This window comes from Opisthocomus hoazin, chromosome 1 (assembly GCF_030867145.1).
Source record: "Opisthocomus hoazin isolate bOpiHoa1 chromosome 1, bOpiHoa1.hap1, whole genome shotgun sequence".
In the NCBI taxonomy this organism is placed as follows: Eukaryota; Metazoa; Chordata; class Aves; order Opisthocomiformes; family Opisthocomidae; genus Opisthocomus; species Opisthocomus hoazin.
This window is the reverse complement of record NC_134414.1, coordinates 6,902,615-6,924,984: the sequence shown is the minus strand read 5'-3', so window position 1 is coordinate 6,924,984 and position 22,370 is coordinate 6,902,615. Positions and strand designations below refer to the sequence as shown.

At 47.7% G+C, this 22,370-nt stretch overlaps 2 protein-coding genes across 5 annotated transcripts in view; one reads left to right on the top strand and one right to left on the bottom strand.

Moving 5' to 3' along the window:
• Positions 1-7,420, bottom strand: part of USP35 (ubiquitin specific peptidase 35) — a 40,572-nt gene extending 33,152 nt beyond the window's left edge. For 2 of the 3 annotated variants that reach the window (XM_075416121.1, XM_075416138.1), the window contains exon 1: positions 7,336-7,416. The gene's annotated coding sequence lies outside the window, so the exon portion shown is untranslated. Of the gene's footprint in view, positions 1-4,846; positions 4,982-7,335 lie in introns of all 3 variants that reach the window. The other variant, XM_075416130.1, reaches the window with a different exon arrangement.
• KCTD21 (potassium channel tetramerization domain containing 21) lies at positions 7,338-21,952 on the top strand. 2 transcript variants are annotated; one of them, XM_075416159.1, is made up of 3 exons: positions 7,338-7,559; positions 13,846-13,992; positions 16,743-21,952. In XM_075416159.1, the coding sequence occupies exon 3, from the start codon at positions 16,773-16,775 to the stop codon at positions 17,553-17,555; it is 783 nt and encodes a 260-aa protein (XP_075272274.1). In that variant the 5' UTR covers positions 7,338-7,559; positions 13,846-13,992; positions 16,743-16,772; the 3' UTR covers positions 17,556-21,952. The 2 variants fall into 2 exon arrangements, with proteins under 2 accessions (XP_075272274.1, XP_075272266.1); XM_075416151.1 differs by lacking the exon at positions 13,846-13,992.
• The last annotated feature ends 418 nt before the right edge of the window (positions 21,953-22,370 follow it).

Below are 22,370 nucleotides of genomic sequence, written 5' to 3'. Positions count from 1 at the left end.
ATTCAAGACTCTCCAATTACTTCTAAATCAATTCATTCCCCTATCGCTGCAAGCAGCAGATTTCCAGTAAAGGTTCCTTAGTATTTTTTGCAGAATGAGTTCTCACACCCCAGATCTTACAAAGCTCTGAAAACATAGATCTGAGATGTATCTTACCTTTAGGAAATCTTGCTAATAAATTCAGCACATTTCCTACAACGGTATCGTATGTCGTTTGATAAATACCACTAAAGGAGAAAAAAAATCCCACCATCCAGACACAGATGGATAAATAAACTGATTTGCTTCTTACTTACAAAGAAGAAGAAGAAGAAATCATGATCTACTTCCCCGAATTCTCTAGAGGACTGGAATTACCGAAATGAGACTCACCTTTTATTGTCCTTAACTCCTGCTGAAATGATTTCTTTCATGTCAGCCAAGACATTACTGTTATTCTTGCTGCATCCTCCAGGCAGCTAGGCAATTAGGGCTCAATCCAGCAGCATGCTGAGCTGCTGCAGGATGGAAGGCAGCGCACACAGGGCCTTGCTAGAGCACGAAACACTGCACAAAAAATACTGTGTTCTCTAAAATTTGTACAAAATTTGCCATGACTTGGTACGCAGCTTCTTAAAAGGACCCGCCCCTGTTGTCACACACCTCTCTAGGTCTGTTTTCCAGGAACATCATAGTAATTGTGTCCTAATGATTTTTATTTTTTTTTTTTGCAAGGAACAAAATGTCCCCTTAATTCATAGGCAAAGGGGATTTTTTTTTTGGTCCAAAGTACCTTCCTGCTCATCCAGCCAAGGAGGTGAAACCACAGCCTGCTCATAACACGTGTAGATGTGGCACTGCGTGATATGGTTTAGTAGGCAGGGTAGTGTTGGGTTGACGGTTGGGCTTGATGATCTTGGAGGTCTTTTCCAACCTTAAAGATTCTATGATTCTACGATTACCACATCCAATAGATACAGCCTGACCAGCAGGTATTGGACAGTCACAGACAGTCATTCTTATCACTTCCCTGTGACTACTTTTCTAAAAGGCTAAAAAGCCCTCTAAATAACTAGGAAGAAATTGCACATTCCCTACAAAGTTGGAAATCATCAAACAAAAGACCACAGCTTGGCCTCAGCCATCCACTGCAGCTCCTACTTCTGCCTCCCTGTGATCTAGTATAATTTACACATCTGGTTATACTCACTGGACAAAGAACTGGCTGAATGGCCGAGCCCAGAGAGGGGTGGTGAATGGAGTTAAATCCAGCTGGCGGTCGGTCATAAGTGGTGTACCCCAGGGCTCAGTTTTGGGACCGGTCTTGTTTAACATCTTTATCAATGATCTGGATGAGGGGATTGAGTGCTCCCTCAGTAAGTCTGAAGATGACACCAAGCTGGGTTGGAGTGTCGATCTGCTTGAGGGTATGAAGGCTCTGCAGAGGCATCTGGACAGGCTGGGTCAATGGGCCAAGGCCAAGTGTATGAGGTTCAACAAGGCCAAATGGCAGGTCCTGCCCTTGGGTCACAACAACCCCATGCAACGCTACTGGCTTGGGGAGGAGTGGCTGGAAAGCTGCCCAGCAGAAAAGGACCTGGGGGTGTTGGTCAATAGGCGGCTGAACATGAGCCAGCAGTGTGCCCAGGTGGCCAAGAAGGCCAACGGCATCCTGGCTTGGATCAGGAATGGTGTGCCCCGCAGGAGCAGAGAGATGATCGTGCCCCTGTACTTGGCACTGATGGGGCCGCACCTTGAGTACTGTGTTCCATTTTGGGCCACTCACTACAAGAAGGACGTTGAGGGGCTGGAGCATGTCTAGAGAAGGGCAATGAGGCTGGTGAGGAGTCTAGAGAACAAGTCTTATGAGGAGCTACTGAGGGAACTGGTGTTGTTTAGTCTGGAGAAGAGGAGGCAGAGGCGAGACCTTCTCGCTCTCTACAGCTACCTAAAAGGAGGTTGTAGTGAGGCAGGTGTTGGTCTCTTCTCCCAAGTAACTAGCCATAGGATGAGAGGCAATGGCCTCAAGTTCCTTCAGGGGAGGTTTAGATTGGACCTTAGGAAAAATTTCTTTACTGAAAGAGTGGTCAGGCATTGGACCAGTTTGCCCAGGGCAGTGGTGGGGTCCCCATCCCTGAAGGTGGTTAAAAAACATGTAGATGTGGCACTTCAGGACATGGTTTAGTAGGCATGGTGGTGTTGGGTTGATGGTTGGACTTTATGATCTTAGAGGTCTTTTCCAACCTGTGATTCTATGATTCATTTAGATGATCTAGTTCTTCCGACTACACAACCTTAATTAATGTAAGGGATGTGATTCCAGCTCAATGATCTTATGTGTATACGTCAAGCACTCACAGCAATTTCATGCTGTGGTTTCTATCTTGAGCCTTCCCAGTGACACAATTGCTGCTTCTCTCTCTGCTGCTTTCTTAATTATTTCACATCCAACTACTCATTATTCTCTAAAGCCTTAGCCTCACTTATATATTATTTCCACTGTAATAATGCCTGGATGTTTCAACTGAAATAGAGCCCACGGGCCTACAAACTCTCTATATGAATATAGACAATATATATGTAATATATCTCACTCAAGCGACATGGCAGATAGCATTCATGCTGTTGCAGCAATGTAAAATATCGAGGCACATCCAGATCAAACCATTTCCTCAAGGAGCTGTGATAGGTTGTGGCAGAGCCAGCAGCCAAACCTCTCCAACCTGCGGATACATTAATGGCAACGCTCCACCTCCCTTTGCTCGCTTCAGCCGCCATCCGAGTTGCACCCAATAAAGTACCATGGCAGAGCAGAGGATCAGGTCCATTTTTATGAGATCTGAGCAGAAACTCAGAGCTAACAACTGCAGCAAATGTTCCTTCAGATACAGAACTGGGACTCTACCCATCTGCGCTCATAACAGGGAAAAATTGCCAACACAGAAGCCTGGCCAAATTTTTTGCATGTAATTACAATCTGCCTTTCTAAATTCACCTTATCCTTTCAAGGAGATCACATATTCTTCGGCTCCTGTCCCAAATTGCTTTCCAGTGACAGATTGCACTTGTGTTGTGTGTCTGCTACTCACTAGAGCTAATTAATTTTGGCGGGCAAGGCTCTTCATGCTTTCCTGTCCTCTGTTGCACTGAAGCAGAACCGCCCTTCAGTACCGCACCGATGGAGATTCCCCTTCAGCCACGGGAGGTAGCAGATTTGGAGCACGAGGTTGTCCCCACGCTCTGCAGGAGCTTCCACGCTGCTCGGCAGCTTTCTGTCCTCTCCAGAGGATAAAGATATATGTAAGCATCGTCACCCAACTGGACTGTTGGCATTTTGCACGGCTTTGCTGCGCATCAGGAGCTTCATCTTGGGAACAGCGAGTTTCTCTCCTGTGGCCACACACTTTTCTAAGGGGTCCCTAAAAAGTGACTCGCCAAAGGACATCTATTTGTGCAGGGGGGTTGGGCTAGGTGACCTCTAAAGGTCCCTTACAGCCCAAAGCATTCTATGATTCTATTTGCAGTCAGCCTATATTTACCATACAGTAGTGGCTACCTTCACTAAAATCTATTGATGTTTTATATCCTCCTACGGCCTACAAAAAAGCTGGAGAGGGACTTTTGACAAGGATACAGAGTGACAGGACAAGGGGTAACAGTTTTAAACTGAAAGAGGGTAGATTTAGATTAGATATAAGAAAGAAATTCTTCACTGTGAGGGTGGTGAGGTGCTGGCCCAGATTGCCCAGAGAAGCTCTGGTTGCCCCCTCCCTGGCAGTGTTCAAACCCAGGCTGGACGGGACTTTGAGCACCCTGGTCTGGTAGAAGGTGTCCCTGCCCATGGCAGGGGAGTTGGAACTGGGTCATATATAAGGTCCCTTCCAACCCAAACCACTCTGTGATTCTATGATCCACAGACCACTGTGGACCCTTTTCCTTTCTTCTGCAGTACCAAGTATTTCAGCATTCATTCTTTCTCTAAAACATTATAAACATGTTCGGCCACACCATGCAATTTTATCAGCCATCCCCAAGTGACCCACCATGGCCTTAATTCATGGATGACAGCGCTGGGCTGGCTGCCCTACCTGAACCCATCTATCTTAGCTACCCTGCTCTCGTATTACTCCAGTGCTTCTTCTTTGATCCCTTTGGTGCACACAGCTCCCTCAGCCTCTTCTCTTGCTCTGCGTTTCTTGCTGTTAGGCACTCAGTCATCAAATAAAAAAAGGCTTTTGCTGGATGTCAAAGCGATCAGCGCAAATACCAAATAAATACCAAATAAAGCCCAAGGCCCTAACATTTCATCCTCTCTTCTCCAGGCTCCTCCTCCCAGCTCCGTTCCTCCCCTCCAGTCAACAGCTGCCTACAAAAATCTCTAATACCTACTGGTATCATCTTCTAACAAAGCATCTCGAAACCATCACTAGCGTATTACCAGCCATCCTGGTCTGGGTGCAGAAAGCAAGGCACGAGGAACGAAATTCCTCTCTCCCACTGCTTTGAAAACCAGCAGCAGAGAAAGGCACAGAAGGCAGGACTTGTTCTAGCCACTAGACCAGCAGTGACAAACCACAGGCTCTGTGGCAAAGCTCAGCACCAACCACAGGCAAAAATAACCCACCCCAGCTGATTTTTAATTTTCTGAATGTATTTGGTACTGGATACCTGAAAACTTTGTCCTGCCCGCCCTAGGTAAGTTTTTCCCAGGACAGCCACTCCTCCTCGAATCCCCCAAATGAACAGATCTTCCTTTTCTTCCCCCAAAAGCCTTCTGCTTTCCTCCTTAGCCAGAGCCCTCAGCCAGGGCTGTGCTACCTTCCTTCCACGGAGCCTGATGCTCGGAGCGCCCGGATCCTGCACTGACCTTCACACCGATGTCCTTTCTGTTATCATCCCTGGAGACTGTAAATACATCTACTCCGGAAAGCTGGTTGTTTTCTTGAAGGTATTTATAGCATGAACATCACTCTCCTTTCTTCAGATTTCTGTCTGCTTTTATCTGTGTATAGAAATTAAACCCCTGGGTATAACCCAAGGAAAAACCACGTCCTGTTCACCAAAGCGTGCCAGACCAAGGGCCGACACTGGCTGGGATTCATCAGGCACTGCCTCACTGCCTGGCGATACCAAGATCTCCAAGTTTTTGGTGGTTCCCTCAGAAAAAATGGAATATGACCCTCATTTGAGACCTCAGTTTCCCTCCAGTCCCCAACGTATTTGGTTTTGTATCAGGCAATCCAGAAACCAGGCAGGTGAAGTGAGACCGTGGCAAACTTTACAGACTCCACCACAAAATGCCCAGGGCCTTCTGAGCCCTCTCCCCAGGTGAAAGCTCAGCCCCTCGCCATATCCTTTCAGCCTGAGGTAGGGGATAAAGTTGAAATTTCTCTGCCATGAGTTCCGTGATATGGATACAGAAGGGTATAGCTGAGTTCCCAAAGCATTTTGAAACCCTCAGAAGTGGCAAACGTTCCAACGTCTGCTTTTATCCTTTGGTAACACCTACAAAGTCCAGGCCAGAGCAGATTTAACCTGAACGGGGTTTGGATCTGGGCTGTTCTGAATATGACCCTCACTTTTAGGGGTTTTTGGCTCCCTGTGATATAGGAACACCCGTGCGTGTCTCTCCCCAGGTCAGCTTCCCTGGGGAACACCTCAGGCCATCTTGGCCAGTTCCTCATAACAAGATGCTGCCTTGCAAACAGGTTTGCAAAGCCCTGCAGGCACCGGGAAACGCATGCACACCCACTTGCCAATGATGCTCCCGTATCCCTCCCTCCAAGCATCCTTCTGTAGCCTGACCCTCAAACATGCAAATCCTCAAGCATCCCTCCTTCAGGGTTCCCTCCTGCATCCTGACCACAGAGCATCCCTCTCACTGAGCATCCCACCAGGAATCCCAACTCCTGAGCATCCCTCCTGAACCCTTCCCTCCAAGCATCCCTCCTTCAAGCATCCTTCCTGCATCCTGACCCCTCGAGCAGCCCTTACTGCCAGTGTTCCTCCTGTTTGCCTCCCTCCAAGGCCTCTCCTACATCCTGACCTCTCAGCATCCCTCTGAGTATCCCTCCTGCACCACAACCCCTGAGCACCCCTGCCTCTGAGCATCCCAGTTCCTGAGAATCCCAACTGAATCCTGACCCCCAAGTACTCCTTACTCCCAGCGCCTTCCTGCATCCCGAATCCCAGACACCCTCCTGCATCCCTCCATCTGTGTCCTTCCCTCTGAGCATCCCTCCTGCATCCCTTCCGCCCTTCGCTCTGAGCAGCCCAACCCCCAAACACCCCTCCTGTACCCCTTCCCTCGAGCATCTCTCCCTCTGAGCATCTCTCCTGCATCCCTTCCCCCAAGCATCCCTCCCACACCCCTTTCCCTGAGAATTCCCTTCCACATCCCGATCCCCGAACATCCCTCCCTCTGAGCATCCCGACCCCCAAATGCTCTTCCCTCTGAGCAGTGCTCCTGAATCCCGTCTCCCGGGCATCCCTCCCCCAGAGCAGCTCGAATCTGCTGCATCCCTTCCTCGGCCTCCCCTCACCCTGAGCATCCCTGCTTGCACCCCTTCCCCTGAGCATCCTTCCTCCACCGTTTCCCTGGGGCATCCCTCCCTTTGAGCAGCTCAAACCCCGAAAAATCTCCTGCATCCCTCCCACAGCCATCCCTCCTGCACCCCTCACCCCAAGCATCCCTCCTGCACCATGTTCTCTGAAACTTCCCTTCTGCATCCCGACCTCCAAGCATCCGTCCCTCTGAGCATCCCGACGCCCCAACAATCTCCTGCATCCCTTCCCCTGAGCATCCCTCCTGCATCCCTCACCCCAGGCATCCCTCCTGCATCCTGAAACTTCCTTCCTGCATCCTTCACCCAAGCATCCTTCCCTCTGAGCATCCTGACACCCAAACAATCTCCTGCACCCCTCACCCCGAGCATCGCTCCTGCACCCCTTCCCCTGAGCATCCTTCCTGCACCCCTCACCCCGAGCATCCCTCCTGCACCCCTCACCCCGAGCATCCCTCCTGAACCCCTTCCCCTGAGCATCCCTCCTGAAGCCCTTCCCCTGAGCATCCCTCCTGCACCCCTCACCCTGAGCATCCTTCCTGCAACCCTCACCCCGAGCATCCTTCCTGCACCCCTCACCCCGAGCACCCCTCCTGCACCCCTTCCCCCGAGCATCCCTCCTGCACCCCTTCCCCCGAGCATCCCTCCTGCAGCCCTTCCCCAGCCATCCCTCCCGCACCCCGACTCCAGACCCCCCCTCCCGCACCCCGTCCCCCCTCCTTACACCCCCTCCGCTCACCCCGACCCCCTGACCGCCCCTCCAGACCCCCCAAACCCCCCCACCCCCCTGTACCTCCCTCCGCGGCCGGGCCGTCCCAGGTGAGGCTGCGGCGTGGGGGGGCAGCGAGCCGCAGCCCTGCGGGCAGCGCCGGGGCAGGGCCCAGGGCTGCGGAGAACTACAAATCCCAGCGCTGCCGGGGGAGGGGTGGCCTGCTTCCTCCTCCTCCTCCTCCTCCTCCTCCTTCTCCTCCTCCTCCCACGGCGAGCGGCGGGGCTCGGCGGCTGGAGGGGGCGCAGGTGGGTACCGCGGCGGGGATGGGATGGGATGGGATGGGATGGGATGGGATGGGATGGGATGGGATGGGATGGGATGGGGGGGATCCGCCCGGCTGGGGGGCGTGGGAAGGGCCGGGGTCCCCCCGTCGTAAATCACCCCCCCCCCCCGAGGTGGGGAAACTGAGGCACGGGGTCGGGGGGTGAGGGCTGGACCAGCGCTGCTGCCGCTCGGCAGAGAAACGCTGTGTGATGCGATGGGGATGTGCGAGCCAGCGCTTTGGGGGGGCTTTGGGGTTATTTTTTTTTTTAGTTATTTTAAGCTAATTTAATAGTGCGGATGGCTGGTCGCGCAGGGAGGAACGGTACCCATGGCAGCCCTGCACAGGGTAGGGCTCAGCACCACGCTGCCAGCGTTGCATCCTCCCCACCCTCTTCAAACGAACCACCACCAAAATTAAAGGATTTGCAGAGGTTTAGCAACCCCAGGCCCTGCAGCCAGCCCCCGACGGCGGCACGGGGCCTGTTGGGCGACGTGCATGAGCCGTACCCTCCGGAGGGTCCAATTCTGCATGGCACCTACCCCGTTAGTGTTACTGCTGAGTGCTTTTCGCTAGCACGCGGCTGCAGCCGTGCTGGCAATTAGCCACCCTCTTAATTGCAGGGGTGCCCTGGAAGTGACGGTGTCGGTGGGAGGTGGGGTGGGTGCTGGGCTGCTGAACCGTGCGCGCATCAGGCAGTGCGCAGGTGGTGGTCTGCCACGTGTGCAGGTGGAGCGGTCCAGGAAAGAAATTGGAGCGTCGGGAAGATGCTCCAAGGGTGCCAAGCAATGCCACCCGTGTGGATGCTGGGACAGGGCAGGAGAGATCAGTGAAAACCTTCGCAGAGGCTGGCATTAAACTGGTATGTCGGACCATGCAGAGGGTTCTGTCAGCTGCTTGGAAGGGAAAGTGATGCTCCCGCTGCCATGAGACCCCGATCGGGCTCGTTCCTGGCAATCTGCGGTGCCCACACAGCAGCCCCTGAGCTGTATCCGAGCTCGTGCCAGGAGAGCACCGAGCACCGCGGCACTTTGGCTTTTATTCTCCAAACCTCGTTGCAGCCGCACCTCTCTGGCTCTGCGCTCCCTCTCCCCCTCCATCTTGTCTTCTGCTGTTCTCCTTGGGTAGCAGTTAACCTTCATTTCGTTCTCCTTTGAACTCAGCACCTCTTCTCTCAGGAGGAACCTGGCCTTTGTTTTATATCACCCCTTCCTCTTACTAACGGGGCACCAGCTCTGTTTTCCTACCCCTGTCTCCCTGCCCCCCTCTGTGTTGCTGAAATTCAGCGCCGGCAGCGAGCTGCACGCGCAGCCTGCTGCGGTCACCCCGGCCCTAAGCGAGCAGCCCGGGAGATGCTCCAGAGCCTCGAGGCCTGGGAAGGGACGGACACACAGCATCGCGCCCGCGACGAACCGGGGACGTTACGAAGCTCCCGTCCACCCTTTCCCCGTTGTTCGTGCGTCTTGGCGGCGGAGGGGCGTTTCTGTGCCTTAACGAAGCAAGGTTAGAAAATGAAATATAAATAAATGCCAATATCAATAGGTGGTGGCGAAGCAGCTGCTCTGTGGGTAGTCGGCGTGCCTGTCGCAGCTCCATACCGACTCTGGCGTACAGCAAGAAGGGAAGGGTGAGGCGTCCTTCCCTGCCACGCGCCTGCTGGGAGTTGGAGTCCCCTCCCGGAGCTCGTCACCCTGTCACCCGCGCCAGCCTCGGCCTTTCCCCGAACGCCGGCTGGAAATTTCCAGTGGCCCACAGCAGTCTCCAGACAAAAAGCGGCTGCTTCCCCCACCCCCAGCGCTGCGTTTCGGGATATATCACCACGCTCCGCTTCACCAACCGAGTTCTAAGCCTCTCAGTGAAGTGCTGCACTACGATTATTGGGAGGGGCTGATATTAACCGAGGGTCTAAAATGAGGTGGGTCCATCCTGCAACAATGCAAAAAGAGGAGTTTTCCTCTCTAAGAAGACTCTAAATAAGCAGACAGGGTGTAGAAACCGTGTTGTAAATGTTTAACGTGCTGTAGTTGAGGATAAGCTGAGATAAATAAATGTGCATCAGGGGTATGTGAAGGGAGGGTGAATCCGTCCTTGCGATGGATTTTGTCCCAAATCCTTCCTTAAGCTCTCACTTGATGCATACTGGCAGCTGCTGGCTAGATGAGTGATCAGCTGAGGTTTTTATCTTTTTTTTATCCTCTAAATACTCTTTATTTTGGTTTTGCCCTCCCTTTGTTGTTCCTTTATTATTATTTTTCTCCTGTCTTGCATGAGGTGACTTCTAGGCTTCAAACTGCCTCATCCACCTGGACAAAGTCCTGTGCAGCCTGCTGTAGGAGACCCTGCTTCGGTAGGGGGTTGGACTAGATGACCCACAGAGGTCCCTTCCAACCTCTACCATTCTGTGATTCTGTGATCTGCCATCCCCGTAACACAGCGGGGGACAAACTGGTAGCCAAGGGCCCGGATTTCCTCTGCGGAATCGTCCCCTTGAGAAGGGGACAAGGCACGAAACTTCTCCGCAGGTGCAGTCACAGCAAGTGCCATGGGGCTGGGTGTGCCCAGATCCGGAGTTTGCAGGTGGTCGGTGAGGTGGATGGAGAACTGGCTGAATGGCAGAGCTCAGAGGGCTGTCACCAGCGGCGCTGAGTCTAGCTGGAGGCCGGTAACTAGTGGTGTCCCCCAGGGGTCAGTACTGGGCCCAGCCTTGTTTATCTTCTTCATCAACGACCCGGATGAAGAGTAGAATGTACCCTCAGCAAGTTTCCTGATGACACCAAACTGGGAGGTGTGGTGGATACACCAGAAGGCTGTGCTGCCATCCAACGTGACCTGGACAGGCTGGAAAGCTGGGCAGAGAGGAACCTGATGAGGTTCAACAAGGGCAAGTGCAGGGTCCTGCACCTGGGGAGGAACAACCTCATGCACCAGTACAGGCTTGGGGTGGACCTGCTGGAGAGCAGCTCTGTGGAGAGGGACCTGGGTGTCCTGGCGGACGACAGGTTGGCCATGAGCCAGCAGTGTGCCCTGGCTGCCAAGAAAGCCAATGGGATCCTGGGGTGCATTAGGAGGAGTGTGGCCAGCAGGTCGAGGGAGGTTCTGCTTCCCCTCTACACTGCCCTAGTGAGGCCCCATCTGCAGTACTGTGTCCAGTTCTGGGCTCTCCCGTTCAGTTCAAGGTTTTTTTTTCCTCCGGACTCAGGCGTTTGGCAGAAACTGGAATTTTTTATTTCGGATTGAAATGAGGGTTTTAGTAAGATGCGAGGCCGGGGGGGTGGGGTGGGAATCTGGGGCAAAACCTAAAGCAGAATGAGCATTGCTCAGGAAGAAGGATCTTTGCCTGGTGATGTGTTTGCCATTAATGCACTCTAATGAAGCAGACTGGTGCCCCATCCTCCCAGCAACCATCTTCTCCTGTCGAACCACATTTCAATTCCCCGGCTGCCGTACAGGTGCCCAGATATATATATTTTTTTTCATGCCTCCTTTTTTTAGCTGAAATCGATCCCGCCCCTCCCGATGCGGAATGGCTTCCTGTAACGCATTACCTGATGAGCCTCTCCTAACGTTTCTCCAGCTGATGTGGCTTTCACCAGCTCCCTCGGGCAATGCTCAAAAAGCCAGAGAGGTTTTTAGTCCGGCTGCTCTTCCTGCTGCTGAGCAGAAATGGTCCCCGGCTTGCTTTAATTTTATTGCCACTTAGGCATCCTTCATTGTGCCGGCCTAAATAATTCATCTCCTTTTTTTTTTTCCTTTTTTTTTTTTCCTTTTTTTTTGCTCTGTGTGTACTTTACAGTTTGTTGTTACTCCTCCACTATTTCTTAACGGAGCTGCACATATTTCACCGTGTAAAATCTGCATTTCCAAAGTTTTGGTCGCGGAGGGTTGTTCCCTGGGTGAGATATCGAAGGCTACGCTATAAAACTAAGCAGCAGCCAATACCTTAGGTACAAAATTAAAACCAGGGGCAATGACCATGTAAACGGCCACGTACCACTATGTCTGGCAGCAAAAGACCCTGTTGCTGGCACAGCATCCATTAACTCATTTTTCAAGGGGATGCTACGACTTTTAATGCCTTTTTAATGCCCCGCGTAAAGGCTTCAGAGGCCGTAAGCAACCCAGGGGATGGACTTTGGAAACCTGGTTTTAACAACTCAGTGTGATCCACTTTGAGCGACAGATCGCTCTTGCTTTGCTGCTCTGTGTTTAACGACTTTCATTAATGAGATCCTCTAACAACACTAGGATCAGCGTGTTAACCCTGTCTTAGGCATTGCCTCTGAAATCCCAAAGAATTGATTCGTTCTCTTGCTCCACCATTTGAAATCTGTGTTTGCAATTGGCCATTGCTCCTTTTCCCAAGCAGTATTTTCCCAATAAATACTTCTGTTTGGCTTTACTTGTCAGGAAAATCAAGGCATTGCTACACATTTTCCCAAATAAAAACTTCTTGGTTTGTTTTCTGATCTGTTTAGCATCTGTTCTCTGCCCCGCTGGTATTTATAGCTTCGGCTAAACTAGTATTAGCTTTATTTTGTTAACGAAGAGAGAGATTTCCTTCAGATCTTCGATGAGACCGTTAAAGAGAACCAGGCGTACCATATCTCTTTGGTGTTTCATAAACTTGCCGTTTCAGGGTAGATTACTTTTAACTGGAATGATCCAAGTTATCATTTTTCTATCTGAATAAATCAGCAGAAAAATCCTGTTAAAAATTGTCTCGATATAGATATATGCCTTAAGGAAAGATCCATGTCTCCTTGAAAACCGTATAAACGTATTTATAACTTTAGACTTTCCATCAGACTGCATTTTTTGACTCAAAAGGATAGGCTACAGCTGTTCCCATTTTTCAGAGTGGTTAAATAAATGGTAATATTTGTGCCATTTCTTTACATTTTACTTATGTTGGCAAATCATAACTGATGCTTTTTTTTTTTGGATGATTACTTGTACACTTGGGGTTTTTTGCCAAGTTGGGAAAAACAGGCACTCAGTTAAATTATGTATGCAGAATTTTATTTATTAGCGAATTAAACACTCTTAAATGTGATGAATACGTAAGAGGGGAAATAACCTTATCCAAAGCTATTCGACATTTAAAATGATGAAACAAAGGAAGTGTTATGGATAATGAAGGAACAGAGCGGATGGTTCTGAATACGTGAAGGCATCGATAAGTGACAACGGGTAGGGTTCGTCGTTTCACATGCTCTTTCACGCCTTCCTGCTGCGTCAGCCCTCGCCACTCTCCCAGGTTCGAACCAGTTATTTGCTGAGCTAAACTCCTGGGGTAGAAGGTCGCTACAGAAATGCTCTCTTTACATCTGCCAAGGCTGCTCCTGCGAGTAAAACCCAAGTTAAAATTTACAAACCCTGGGCTGCTGAAATGCTCAGATGCTCAGACAGCAGCTTCTGTTCAGTAGTTTGACTTTTCCAAGAAGTTCACCACTGCTTGTTTCTCTCAATTTACGCCACCTGAAAAGACTATGACTTTAAATCAAACGTAGATTTTTTTCCCCTATGATACTAAATACATCTTTTTTTAAAAGAAAGATATATTTAAGTACAAGACAACCTAAAGGCACAAAATAAATCCTGTGCTCTTCAGCCAAATTTGCATCTTCAACTCTCAAATTAGATCTCTAGCTGATCTAATCTGAATGAATTTTAAGTGCCACTTGGGGAGCACTAAAGGCTTCACACTAATTCTCTGCTTCCATGAACCATAACCCAATTTGTACTTGTCCTTGGTGACTATTGGTTATAGCCACCCCTGTCCAAGATCAGATGCTCTCTTGGTACCTCCTCTTTGTGGAAATGCCACCAAGTAGAAGTGGCTTCCGTGCTGTATTCTTGGAGAACCTTTATATTGCATTAGAAAAGTACCCAGGCATGATAAACCGGCGTAGGGATTGCAGATGCTGGGTGGATGAGCAAAGAGAGAAAACTGATAACCCATTTAATTTTCATTTTTACAAGTTTGTGAAAAACTTTTTCATAAATAACTTTCTAAGAAAAAAGCAGCAAAGATTGACTTTCTTTGCCCAGCCACTGTGAAATAATGTTAGCTGGTCAATGCATTAAGTCCAGGTTGATGATGAGTCCAGCAGATGTACACGCGCTCATTTGTGCTTTGGTTTTGGGTCTTCTGAGGTTGCCAGCCTATCAAATTCATCTTCAAGATATAGACCTGCAAGTAATAGGCTGAATTAAGCAAAAGCAGATGATTAACTTGTCATATGTTGATTCCACTTTATGTCCGACAGCTGTGGAATAGTAATCCTGCAGCCTTATCCATGAGCCAGATGTTTGCATCATTATATGTTTGAAATTTAATCCAGTGTGGGGGCAGTGAGGAGGTCCAGAATAAAAGCGAGCTCGTGTCCTGGGAGACTGAAGTCCAGCCAGTACAGGTCAGTAGACTGCACAACAGCCATAAGCTCAGTTAAATGGTCAGGGCATGTGTCTGAGCTGCGTCCAGAGCCAGGAGAGGAGCAGAGTCCACATGGGGAGTGGGTAACGCCTTGTCTGCCAAGCCCTGTGCTACTACACCCACAACTTTTCCAATGCCGGAGCTAAAGCTTTGGTCAAATTTCTGGTGCTGTTGCCGGCAACATAGACGTGGTCTTCATCTTCGAAGAGCTCATGCTACTGCTGTATTTTGTTGGCAGCCTCCCCTTAGAGAATGCTGGTAATGAAATCAGTTACGAGACATTTTAACATTATCTGATCAAATTGGGCTGAGACGTCTGCCTGTCATTCAACTTACATAGCCAGTGAGTCTTTGGATCAGAATAAACCTAGGGTCGATGTTGAGTTTGAAATTAAAATCTGTATCTTTGGACCATCCAGTGGTCTTTAGGTCGTGACTGTTGACAACGGGCTCTGCCAAGTGAAGCCTGTCACATACACATCAAGGGAAACATCTCACTCTGCAGCTGGCTAAGACCGGCAGAGAGCATGAGGAAACTAACCCTGGGGTGTAGATAAACAGGCTTGGCCTCAAAAATCTGAAACCGTGACCTATGAAGAAAGAACAGAAAAATGTGGGTTGTTTAGTCTAAAGCAGCCTGAGGGGTAGCAGAGATGGGAAGCAACGAATGTGGCTCTTGGGGTCACTGTCAGCTCTGCTTCTACAGGCTGTGTGTTATTTGCAGGGAGATGTAGGGAACACGTCTGTTTGATGAAACTTGAAAAAAAAGTAAAAACCATTTTAGGCTGGTTTTGTGAATATCAGATTGTGGTTGTAGCAACACTTTTACAGACATATTGCAAGCCCTTAGGGAAAAAAATACGTGGCAGCCACTCGTACTGCAGAATTAGACCAGTTGAAACCTCTATATGATCTGTTTTAAATAGCTCTTGACTCCAAATCGGGTAGAATTCTTCAAGACTGGGAAGTACACTGAGACTCCAGTGCTAAGAGGTGTTTCACAGAGAAAGAAGTATTTTTTTCCAGGGTATATTTGGCTGAAGTTAGTAACAAGGTGTTTGCTCATCGGCATAGCTGGGGTGTTGTGCTGGTCTACGCGTGCGTCTTTATTTGCCAATTTTGTTAGATATATGGGACTAAGGGGTACACAGGCAAAGCACTCAGTGGATTTACAGATCTGCTTCTTCCCATTATTTATTGAGCAGTAAGATATACACTGTGTGCTAACGACTAACGCAGGCTAAAGAGCAGAGGGGAATGTTGGTCAAACTACAAGTGAAATACAGATTCTCCTTTGACCTGTTCATTAGCTGCCCTAGGTTGGGCAAGTTTTTCACAGCAAAATGTACTTGCTATCTAGAAACGTATTTGTTTTAGGATGCCATTACCAGTATTATTTGGGGTTTAGCACCCACAAAAGAATTGATATTCCAGCACAAGATTACATTCTTCCTATCTGTATTTTGCTGTGACTCCAACTGATAATAGTGTCGTAATGTCTATGATTATTCCCTGACTAGTTAGGAAAATGCCTGCACTTAAGTTTAATTTTAAGGGAGCTGTTTGGCGGCTTTCTGTTGGATGACCGTAGATACCACAGCAAGAGCTACCTCCTACCTCTGGAAGAAAACACTGATGGGTTTCCTGCTGATTAAGTCAACAATAAAATTGGGAATGAACCGTTGATTGATTTGGATTCAGCAAACAAGGAAAAACAGATTTGCAGGACCTCAGCTAACAGGAGCAAGGGCCCAGCTTTTCAAGGCAGCTGAGCTGATCTGCAATGGACAGGGCTACGCAGCTCCTTCTTCTTCCCTTGCACCAGCCCTGACATTCCTCTAGTTCCAAGATGTAGCAGAAACATATCCTGAATAGAAAATGGTGAGTTTTCTCCCTAAAGTGGCTCACTGTGGGGTCAGATAAGTGCCAGAGTTAGTGTAAGGGAGGGTCTGGTGGAGGGCAAAAGGGGCTACGTCCCTTCCAGAGGCAGCGATGCTTCACTGCACCAGAAAATCGCATCTTCCGTTCATCTCAGCTGATTGCAGAGGAGTTGCGTGGAAACTATGTCAACCAGGATATGGCCCCACTTAATTAGGAAATGTTTTGTAAGGTAAAGCACTTTGGAAGGAGAAGGCCTGGTCGTTTTTTTACTGAATGGAACCGCAGACTGTCACGTCCTTATGGCAGTGCTGCTTGCTGGCTCCCTGCTAGGCTGACTGCACTCAAAAGCGTGTCAGGGGATTCTGCTGCAACAGCTTCATTGCTTTAATTATATCTCCAGATGCCATGGAAGATGTTCGGGTGTGTCCGGTTCTCGTCCTGTCCTTTTTTTCCCCCTCTAAATTCTCTGTTTGCGAGGGAGATGGGATCAGGTGAGCCCAGAACCCAACTCTTGCTTGGAAGTCAGCAGTTCTGCTGTAGGCATCCACGGGAGAGATTTCAGTTTTAGCATGACTGTTAGACTCAGGATTTTAGCATGATTTTGGAAGACTCATGATTTGTGGCACTAAACTGGACAAAGTCCTGTTCAAGTCTGTTAGGAGAAAAACATCCTTGTGATTGTTCTCAAGGTACACCCTCCAAAAGTAATTCACCACTTCTAAATTCTGTGAGGAATTATTACTGTGTAGTTAGCGGTATACATTTAGGACTCTTTACCTCTGTAGTTTAACCTTTCAAACAGGTAAATGCAGCTAAATGTGTGGTGTTGGATTTTTTTTTTTTTTTTAGAATTAGTCCCAGCATCGTGACTTTTCCATCATGTCAGATCCCATCACGCTCAATGTTGGAGGAAAACTCTATACCACCTCTCTGTCCACCCTGACTAGCTTTCCAGACTCCATGCTGGGGGCCATGTTTAGTGGGAAGATCCCAACCAAGAAGGACAGCCAGGGCAACTGCTTTATCGACAGAGATGGCAAAATCTTCCGCTATATCCTGAACTTCTTACGAACTTCTCACTTGGACCTCCCTGAAGACTTTCAGGAAATGGGCTTACTTCGACGAGAGGTAGATTTTTATCAAATTCAGCCACTGATTGAGGCCTTGCAGGAGAAGGAGGTTGAGCTTTCTAAAGCGGAGAAGAATGCCATGCTCAACATCACCCTTGATCAGAAGACCCAGACTGTTCACTTCACCGTCCGAGAAGCACCCCAGATCTACAGCCTGTCTTCCTCCAACATGGAAGTGTTCAGTGCTAATATCTTCTCCACGTCATGTCTGTTCCTGAAGCTTCTCGGTTCCAAACTTTACTATTGCTTCAACGGAAACCTCTCTTCAATATCCAGCTACCTGCAGGACCCCAACCATTTGACCTTGGATTGGGTTGCAAGTGTGGAAGGCCTTCCCGAAGAGGAGTACACCAGGCAGAACTTAAAGAGACTCTGGGTGGTGCCAGATAACAAGCAAATCAATAGTTTCCAGGTGTTTGTGGAAGAAGTGCTAAAAATAGCCATGAGTGATGGGTTCTGCATAGATTCTTCTCATCCACATACTTCAGATTTCATGAATAATAAGATTATTCGCCTAATTCGGTACAAGTAGGAATGGCTGTTTATTGTGGTGCCAGCATGGAGATAACACAGGTTAAGTGTTTCCCTTTAAAACACACTTACAGCCTAATTCAGAATCATGCTTATCTGGATGAAGAGTCACTAACAGGGAGATGATTTTCCTTTACTGTATTTACCAATACGACCTTTCAGAATATGTCCATATTCTAGACGGAAGGAATATTGTCAAGCGCCTGAATTAAGGATTGGTTCTGTCTCTGCCTCCCCCTCTGACCTGCTGTACAACTGTGGGGAAAATCACTTAACTTCTGTCCTTCCTCCGTTTTCCAGTTGGAAAGTGGGAGTGATCCTTAACCTATATTGCAAGGGGATGCGAGGGTTCAGTAATCAAGGTTTGGAAGGCATCGGGAGAACAGATGCAGAGAAAGATGCGATGGAGCTGCAGTGCGGCTGACAGCCCTGGGGGCACGTTTTCCATGTCTTGCCATCTTACCTGTGCAGAGCATCCAAGAAGCTTGGCTGGATCCACAGAGAAGAAGCCTCTCCATGTGCACACACTCAATGTAGCTGTAAAGGATGGTGCAAACTGCCAATGAGTAAGGGATCCTGCCTGTTTGTGTTCAATGGAGGATTTCTGTCACCATCTGAAGCTGACTTTTTTTCCTGAACCCTGTGAGGAAGCCCCCGCTCTGTTCTGCTTTCGGGGAAGCTGTGTTTGAATGATGTGACTGAAATGGGCAAAACCAAGGAATCCACAGCACAGAGAGTGGTGTTCTCACAAGCTGAGAAGATTGTGGCCAGTGGGGGAACTTTGCTTTGGATGCTCTTAAACCTTTACTTTTACATTCCAAAGGCATCCAAGACAAGCAGTCCTTTTCCTTCTCTTACAATGTTATATTTGTCTGAGGGATGCTGCTGTAAACACTTTCTGAGGTGAAGACATGAAGAGGGCAGAGGTCCCCAAATACCTTCTAAATGTTTGAGCCACTTTTGACTGGACATGGCCTTTTGGGCATGCCTCCCTTCAGCAGTGCCTGGAGTGCATAGGATGCTCTCTGGGTAGGATGGATTCCATCTGAAAAGACAACATTCGCATCAGGTTACATCTAGTATTCTTCATTACAAAAACAGAGGCTCGCTTTTCCTATCCTGGTACATGGAGTCATTTTATTTTACATCATTGTGAAACGGTCAGGTCCCTAAGCTAGCATTTTACCCGCTTGCTTGGCTTCAGTGTCAGATTATCGGAGGTAAGGCAGTGGGAAACCAGAGGTGATGACAATGGTCAAGCTTTTTCCTACACATGCAGTCAGTGCTATAATGAAGATCATAATCCATGAGCTGCGTGTTAGCTCTAAACATCATTTGTGCCACATTCCAGGTGGTTCATTCTCAGCTAATTATGTTTAGAAGTCTTTTAGCTGTCTTTCCCTAACCAGATTGAATCACAGAATCATAGGTTGGAAAAGACCTGTATGATCAACAAGTCCAACCGCCAACCCAACACCGCCATGCCTGCTAAACCATATCCCAAAGTGCCACATGTACACGTTTTTTGAACCCCTCCAGGGATGGGGACTCAACCACTGCCCTGGGCAGCCTGGTCCATTGCCTGATTGCTACCTGTGCATGAAAGTCCCTCTGGAACATTTCCCATTATCTTTAATGAGGTAAAAGGGAAAATGGAATAACCAAGATTTGCGTTTAGAATTTTAGTGCTTCCAAAAGTTCTCAGCACAGGGCTGCAAAGCTCCGTATTGCTCATGTTCTTGTTTCCCAGAGTAACTCATCTGTCACTACGTTAATCTGACCTGTGAACAAGCATAAAGAAGCATTTTGTTACTGTTGTAAAAAACAGTGAGATAAATGTATTTGTACTGTCCCAAGCTGTAACTGTATGAACACCCTAAATCTGCATGCTGATGGCAAAAATGCACATTCTGCAGCTCCTGGCAGCCTGTTACAAACCCTGCCTCTGCTTGACTTGGTGCATGATATACAGGGGACCAGCATGATATACAGAGGACCACGTTGTTAGGAAGCACTGACTGGGCTTGAAACTTTCAGAACAGAAGATGCAAAATATCTCTCTTGTATGTGGAGAGAGATGCAAAATTTCCAACAAGTTTAAAGATGTGAGTGAAGATAGGCTTTGGGAGGAATAGAAAAACTTGAGATACCTCTAAATTGCTAAGCAGAATAAACATCTTTAAGCATCAGATTCTATTTGTAATTCCACAGTCATTCTGCATGCTAATGAAGTAGTGGTAAGCAAATCACTTTCGATTGCAGTCAAACATACGTTACACAAACGCAGTTGCTATTTCAAACTACACACTAAGCTAAATTTATAGCTGCTCCTTAATTTTGCAGTCTGTGAATCAGGTTATGATGCCTGTTTATTGGAATGTTCTCCCTCCAAAACATGTGTTCCCTTTTTATCGAGATAGCTGGCTTTTGTTTACCTTCTTTTCCTGAGCCCTAAAGGTGTAACTTGCTTTTGTTTACCAGTCAACAGCACTGCTGCTGATTCTTCTCCAGAGTTTTCCTGAATTAAAGAAAAGTGAACAGGCACAAAGCCATATCAAGTACAGCACAATCCCATCATTAGTCATGAAAAGCACTTGGCATTTATTAGCAGTAACATCTAAAAATTATTTTACTGTTCAGTGGAATATTCACTCTCAGAACAAACTAATTTTTTTTTTTTTCTGTAAAGGCTTGAAAAGAAGGGAAGGATCTAGTAAGGTTTTTTGCCTTAAAGTTTGAAGGTTGCTTTCTTTCACATCTCGGTGCGTAACTCCTGTTCTGTGTCTGCCATACGCCCGTCTCCCTCAACATCTTCATCTACAAAATGAGGCTAAGTCCTGCATTTTTGTTTGAAATGGCCTACATGCTGAGAGAGGGGCTGAATAGAGAGATCATAGCGTTGGAGCAGAAAAATCCCAGAGTTAGGGCAGATGATAAACAAGTTGTTAGCTGTAGTCTAATGGCATTTGCAGACAGGGCCATGTGCATAGCCCAGTGGGATTTCTTATATGACAAAAAGATTATTATGAAGCATCTTAGTGGAGTCCAGGAAGAATCACTCATGGATTTCTCTGTTTTTAGGCTTGGTAGCTCTTAAATATCCAACAATGTCCAATTATAATGAAGGGACTGAAACCATACATAAATACTAAGACATCTTTGGTTCATGCAGCTGTTAAGGGTCGGTAGGAGTTGGTGGGAGGAGTGTTGGCTGCTGCAGGCAATGGTAGGGAAATAAAAGAAATAGGTGCAGAAAGTTAGACCTCGAAAAAATTCACGTTAACAAGAAATCCAGGATTTAGAAGGGAGAGAATAAAGAATCTTGATGTGTTCAGGAAAAAAAAGTAGCAAGATAGCAATGGAGACAAAGATTTTGCAATAGAAGGGGGCTGCGATTAGAGTGACTCACTGGTCCTTTCCAGTTTTAATCTCCTATTATGCAACTTAAATATTGGTCATGCCAAGAGTTATGCTAGTAACTTGTCAGGAGGAGACAGCTTTGCTTCAGTTTGCATGTGCTTTAAATCACCAAACATATGCACTGCTGTAGTCACCCATATTTTAACTGGGTTGCTGAATATAAATTGCTGCATGAGTTCACTGGCAGTGAATACCTGCAATCAGTCAGGTTCGTTCCCACTCTGGGAGGGCTGGTGGGGCCCATATATAAGGTTGACAGCAGTGATAAATGTTGCCTTCAGCCCATGCTACCGACTGCGGAAAATACATCTAGGATCTTCTGATACTTCACAGATAAATGGAGAAGTTATGAAGAAGACTCCTTTGGGGAGTTTTATTTTCACCCCATCTCCTTGAATTTGGTGTCGCTGCTCAGAATTTCAATATATTCTGAAATACTTACCTGCCATTCCGTAACGACTCCCGCATCCACACACTGGTGGACACAAACGTGCAGGGTACAAGCAGTGCTACTACGTGGCCCTCCCAGTAAAAGTCTCGTATGCAAAGTAGTACAGGCAGCCACGTAGATATTCTGTGCGAGGAGGGCTGGACTGAGCATAAATATGCAGACCATGCTCTCAGATTCACTTGGGAATAACGCGAGGGATGGCTTCCCTATGAATTCAGGAAAAAAAGGGAGCTATAGGGGAGGGCTGCATGGAAGAATTCCTTTTCTCTTCCTCCTCTTGCCATTCCCCTCCCTCTTATTTTCTCGCTCCTACTCCTAACCGTAGGATTTTGCCACTGATCAGAATTTGGTCCCCGATTCACTAAACACCATGCTTTTGAATGAATACTATTTGGAAAGTGTCAAAAGATGGTTTTTATTTCTTACCACTTTCCTAGAGACCCTGTAGGGCTATCGCTTTTAAAAATCCGGTTGAATTTCTCGTGAACTAATATGTATTTCAGAAAACAGTAAATAAAACGTGAATGAAGCAGGAGATGCTCTGCCTGGCACACATTTCTTGAGAGAAGAGCATGCAGCGATATTTGCCGAATCCGTCGCTTTTCCTGTCTCTACGGATTTTACACAGTCCGTCGTTGCAAGGCTTACCTAGACATCTCTGTGGCTGAGATTGTAGGAAGCTCCCCAAAAATTAATTCTGTAGAAAACTTGGATGAACAAGCCTTCCTAAATAATCGAAACCACTTAAAATGCATTAGCTCATTTATGTTTCAAAGATTTATAAACAGAGGATTCATTTTTCCAGTGAAAACTCTGCTAAACCCTAATGCTTTACCGCTGTCAAACTTGTCTCTAGTCCCCACATTCAAACAAACCATAATATATTGCTGCTGTGCAGGAAAAAATATGTTTAATGTATTATCTATATGATTTCACGCAGCCCCT

What these genes read in the sequence shown, in the direction of transcription:
- KCTD21 (XM_075416151.1), top strand. Translation starts at nt 16,773, where the DNA reads ATGTCAGATCCCATCACGCTCAATGTTGGAGGAAAACTCTATACCACC.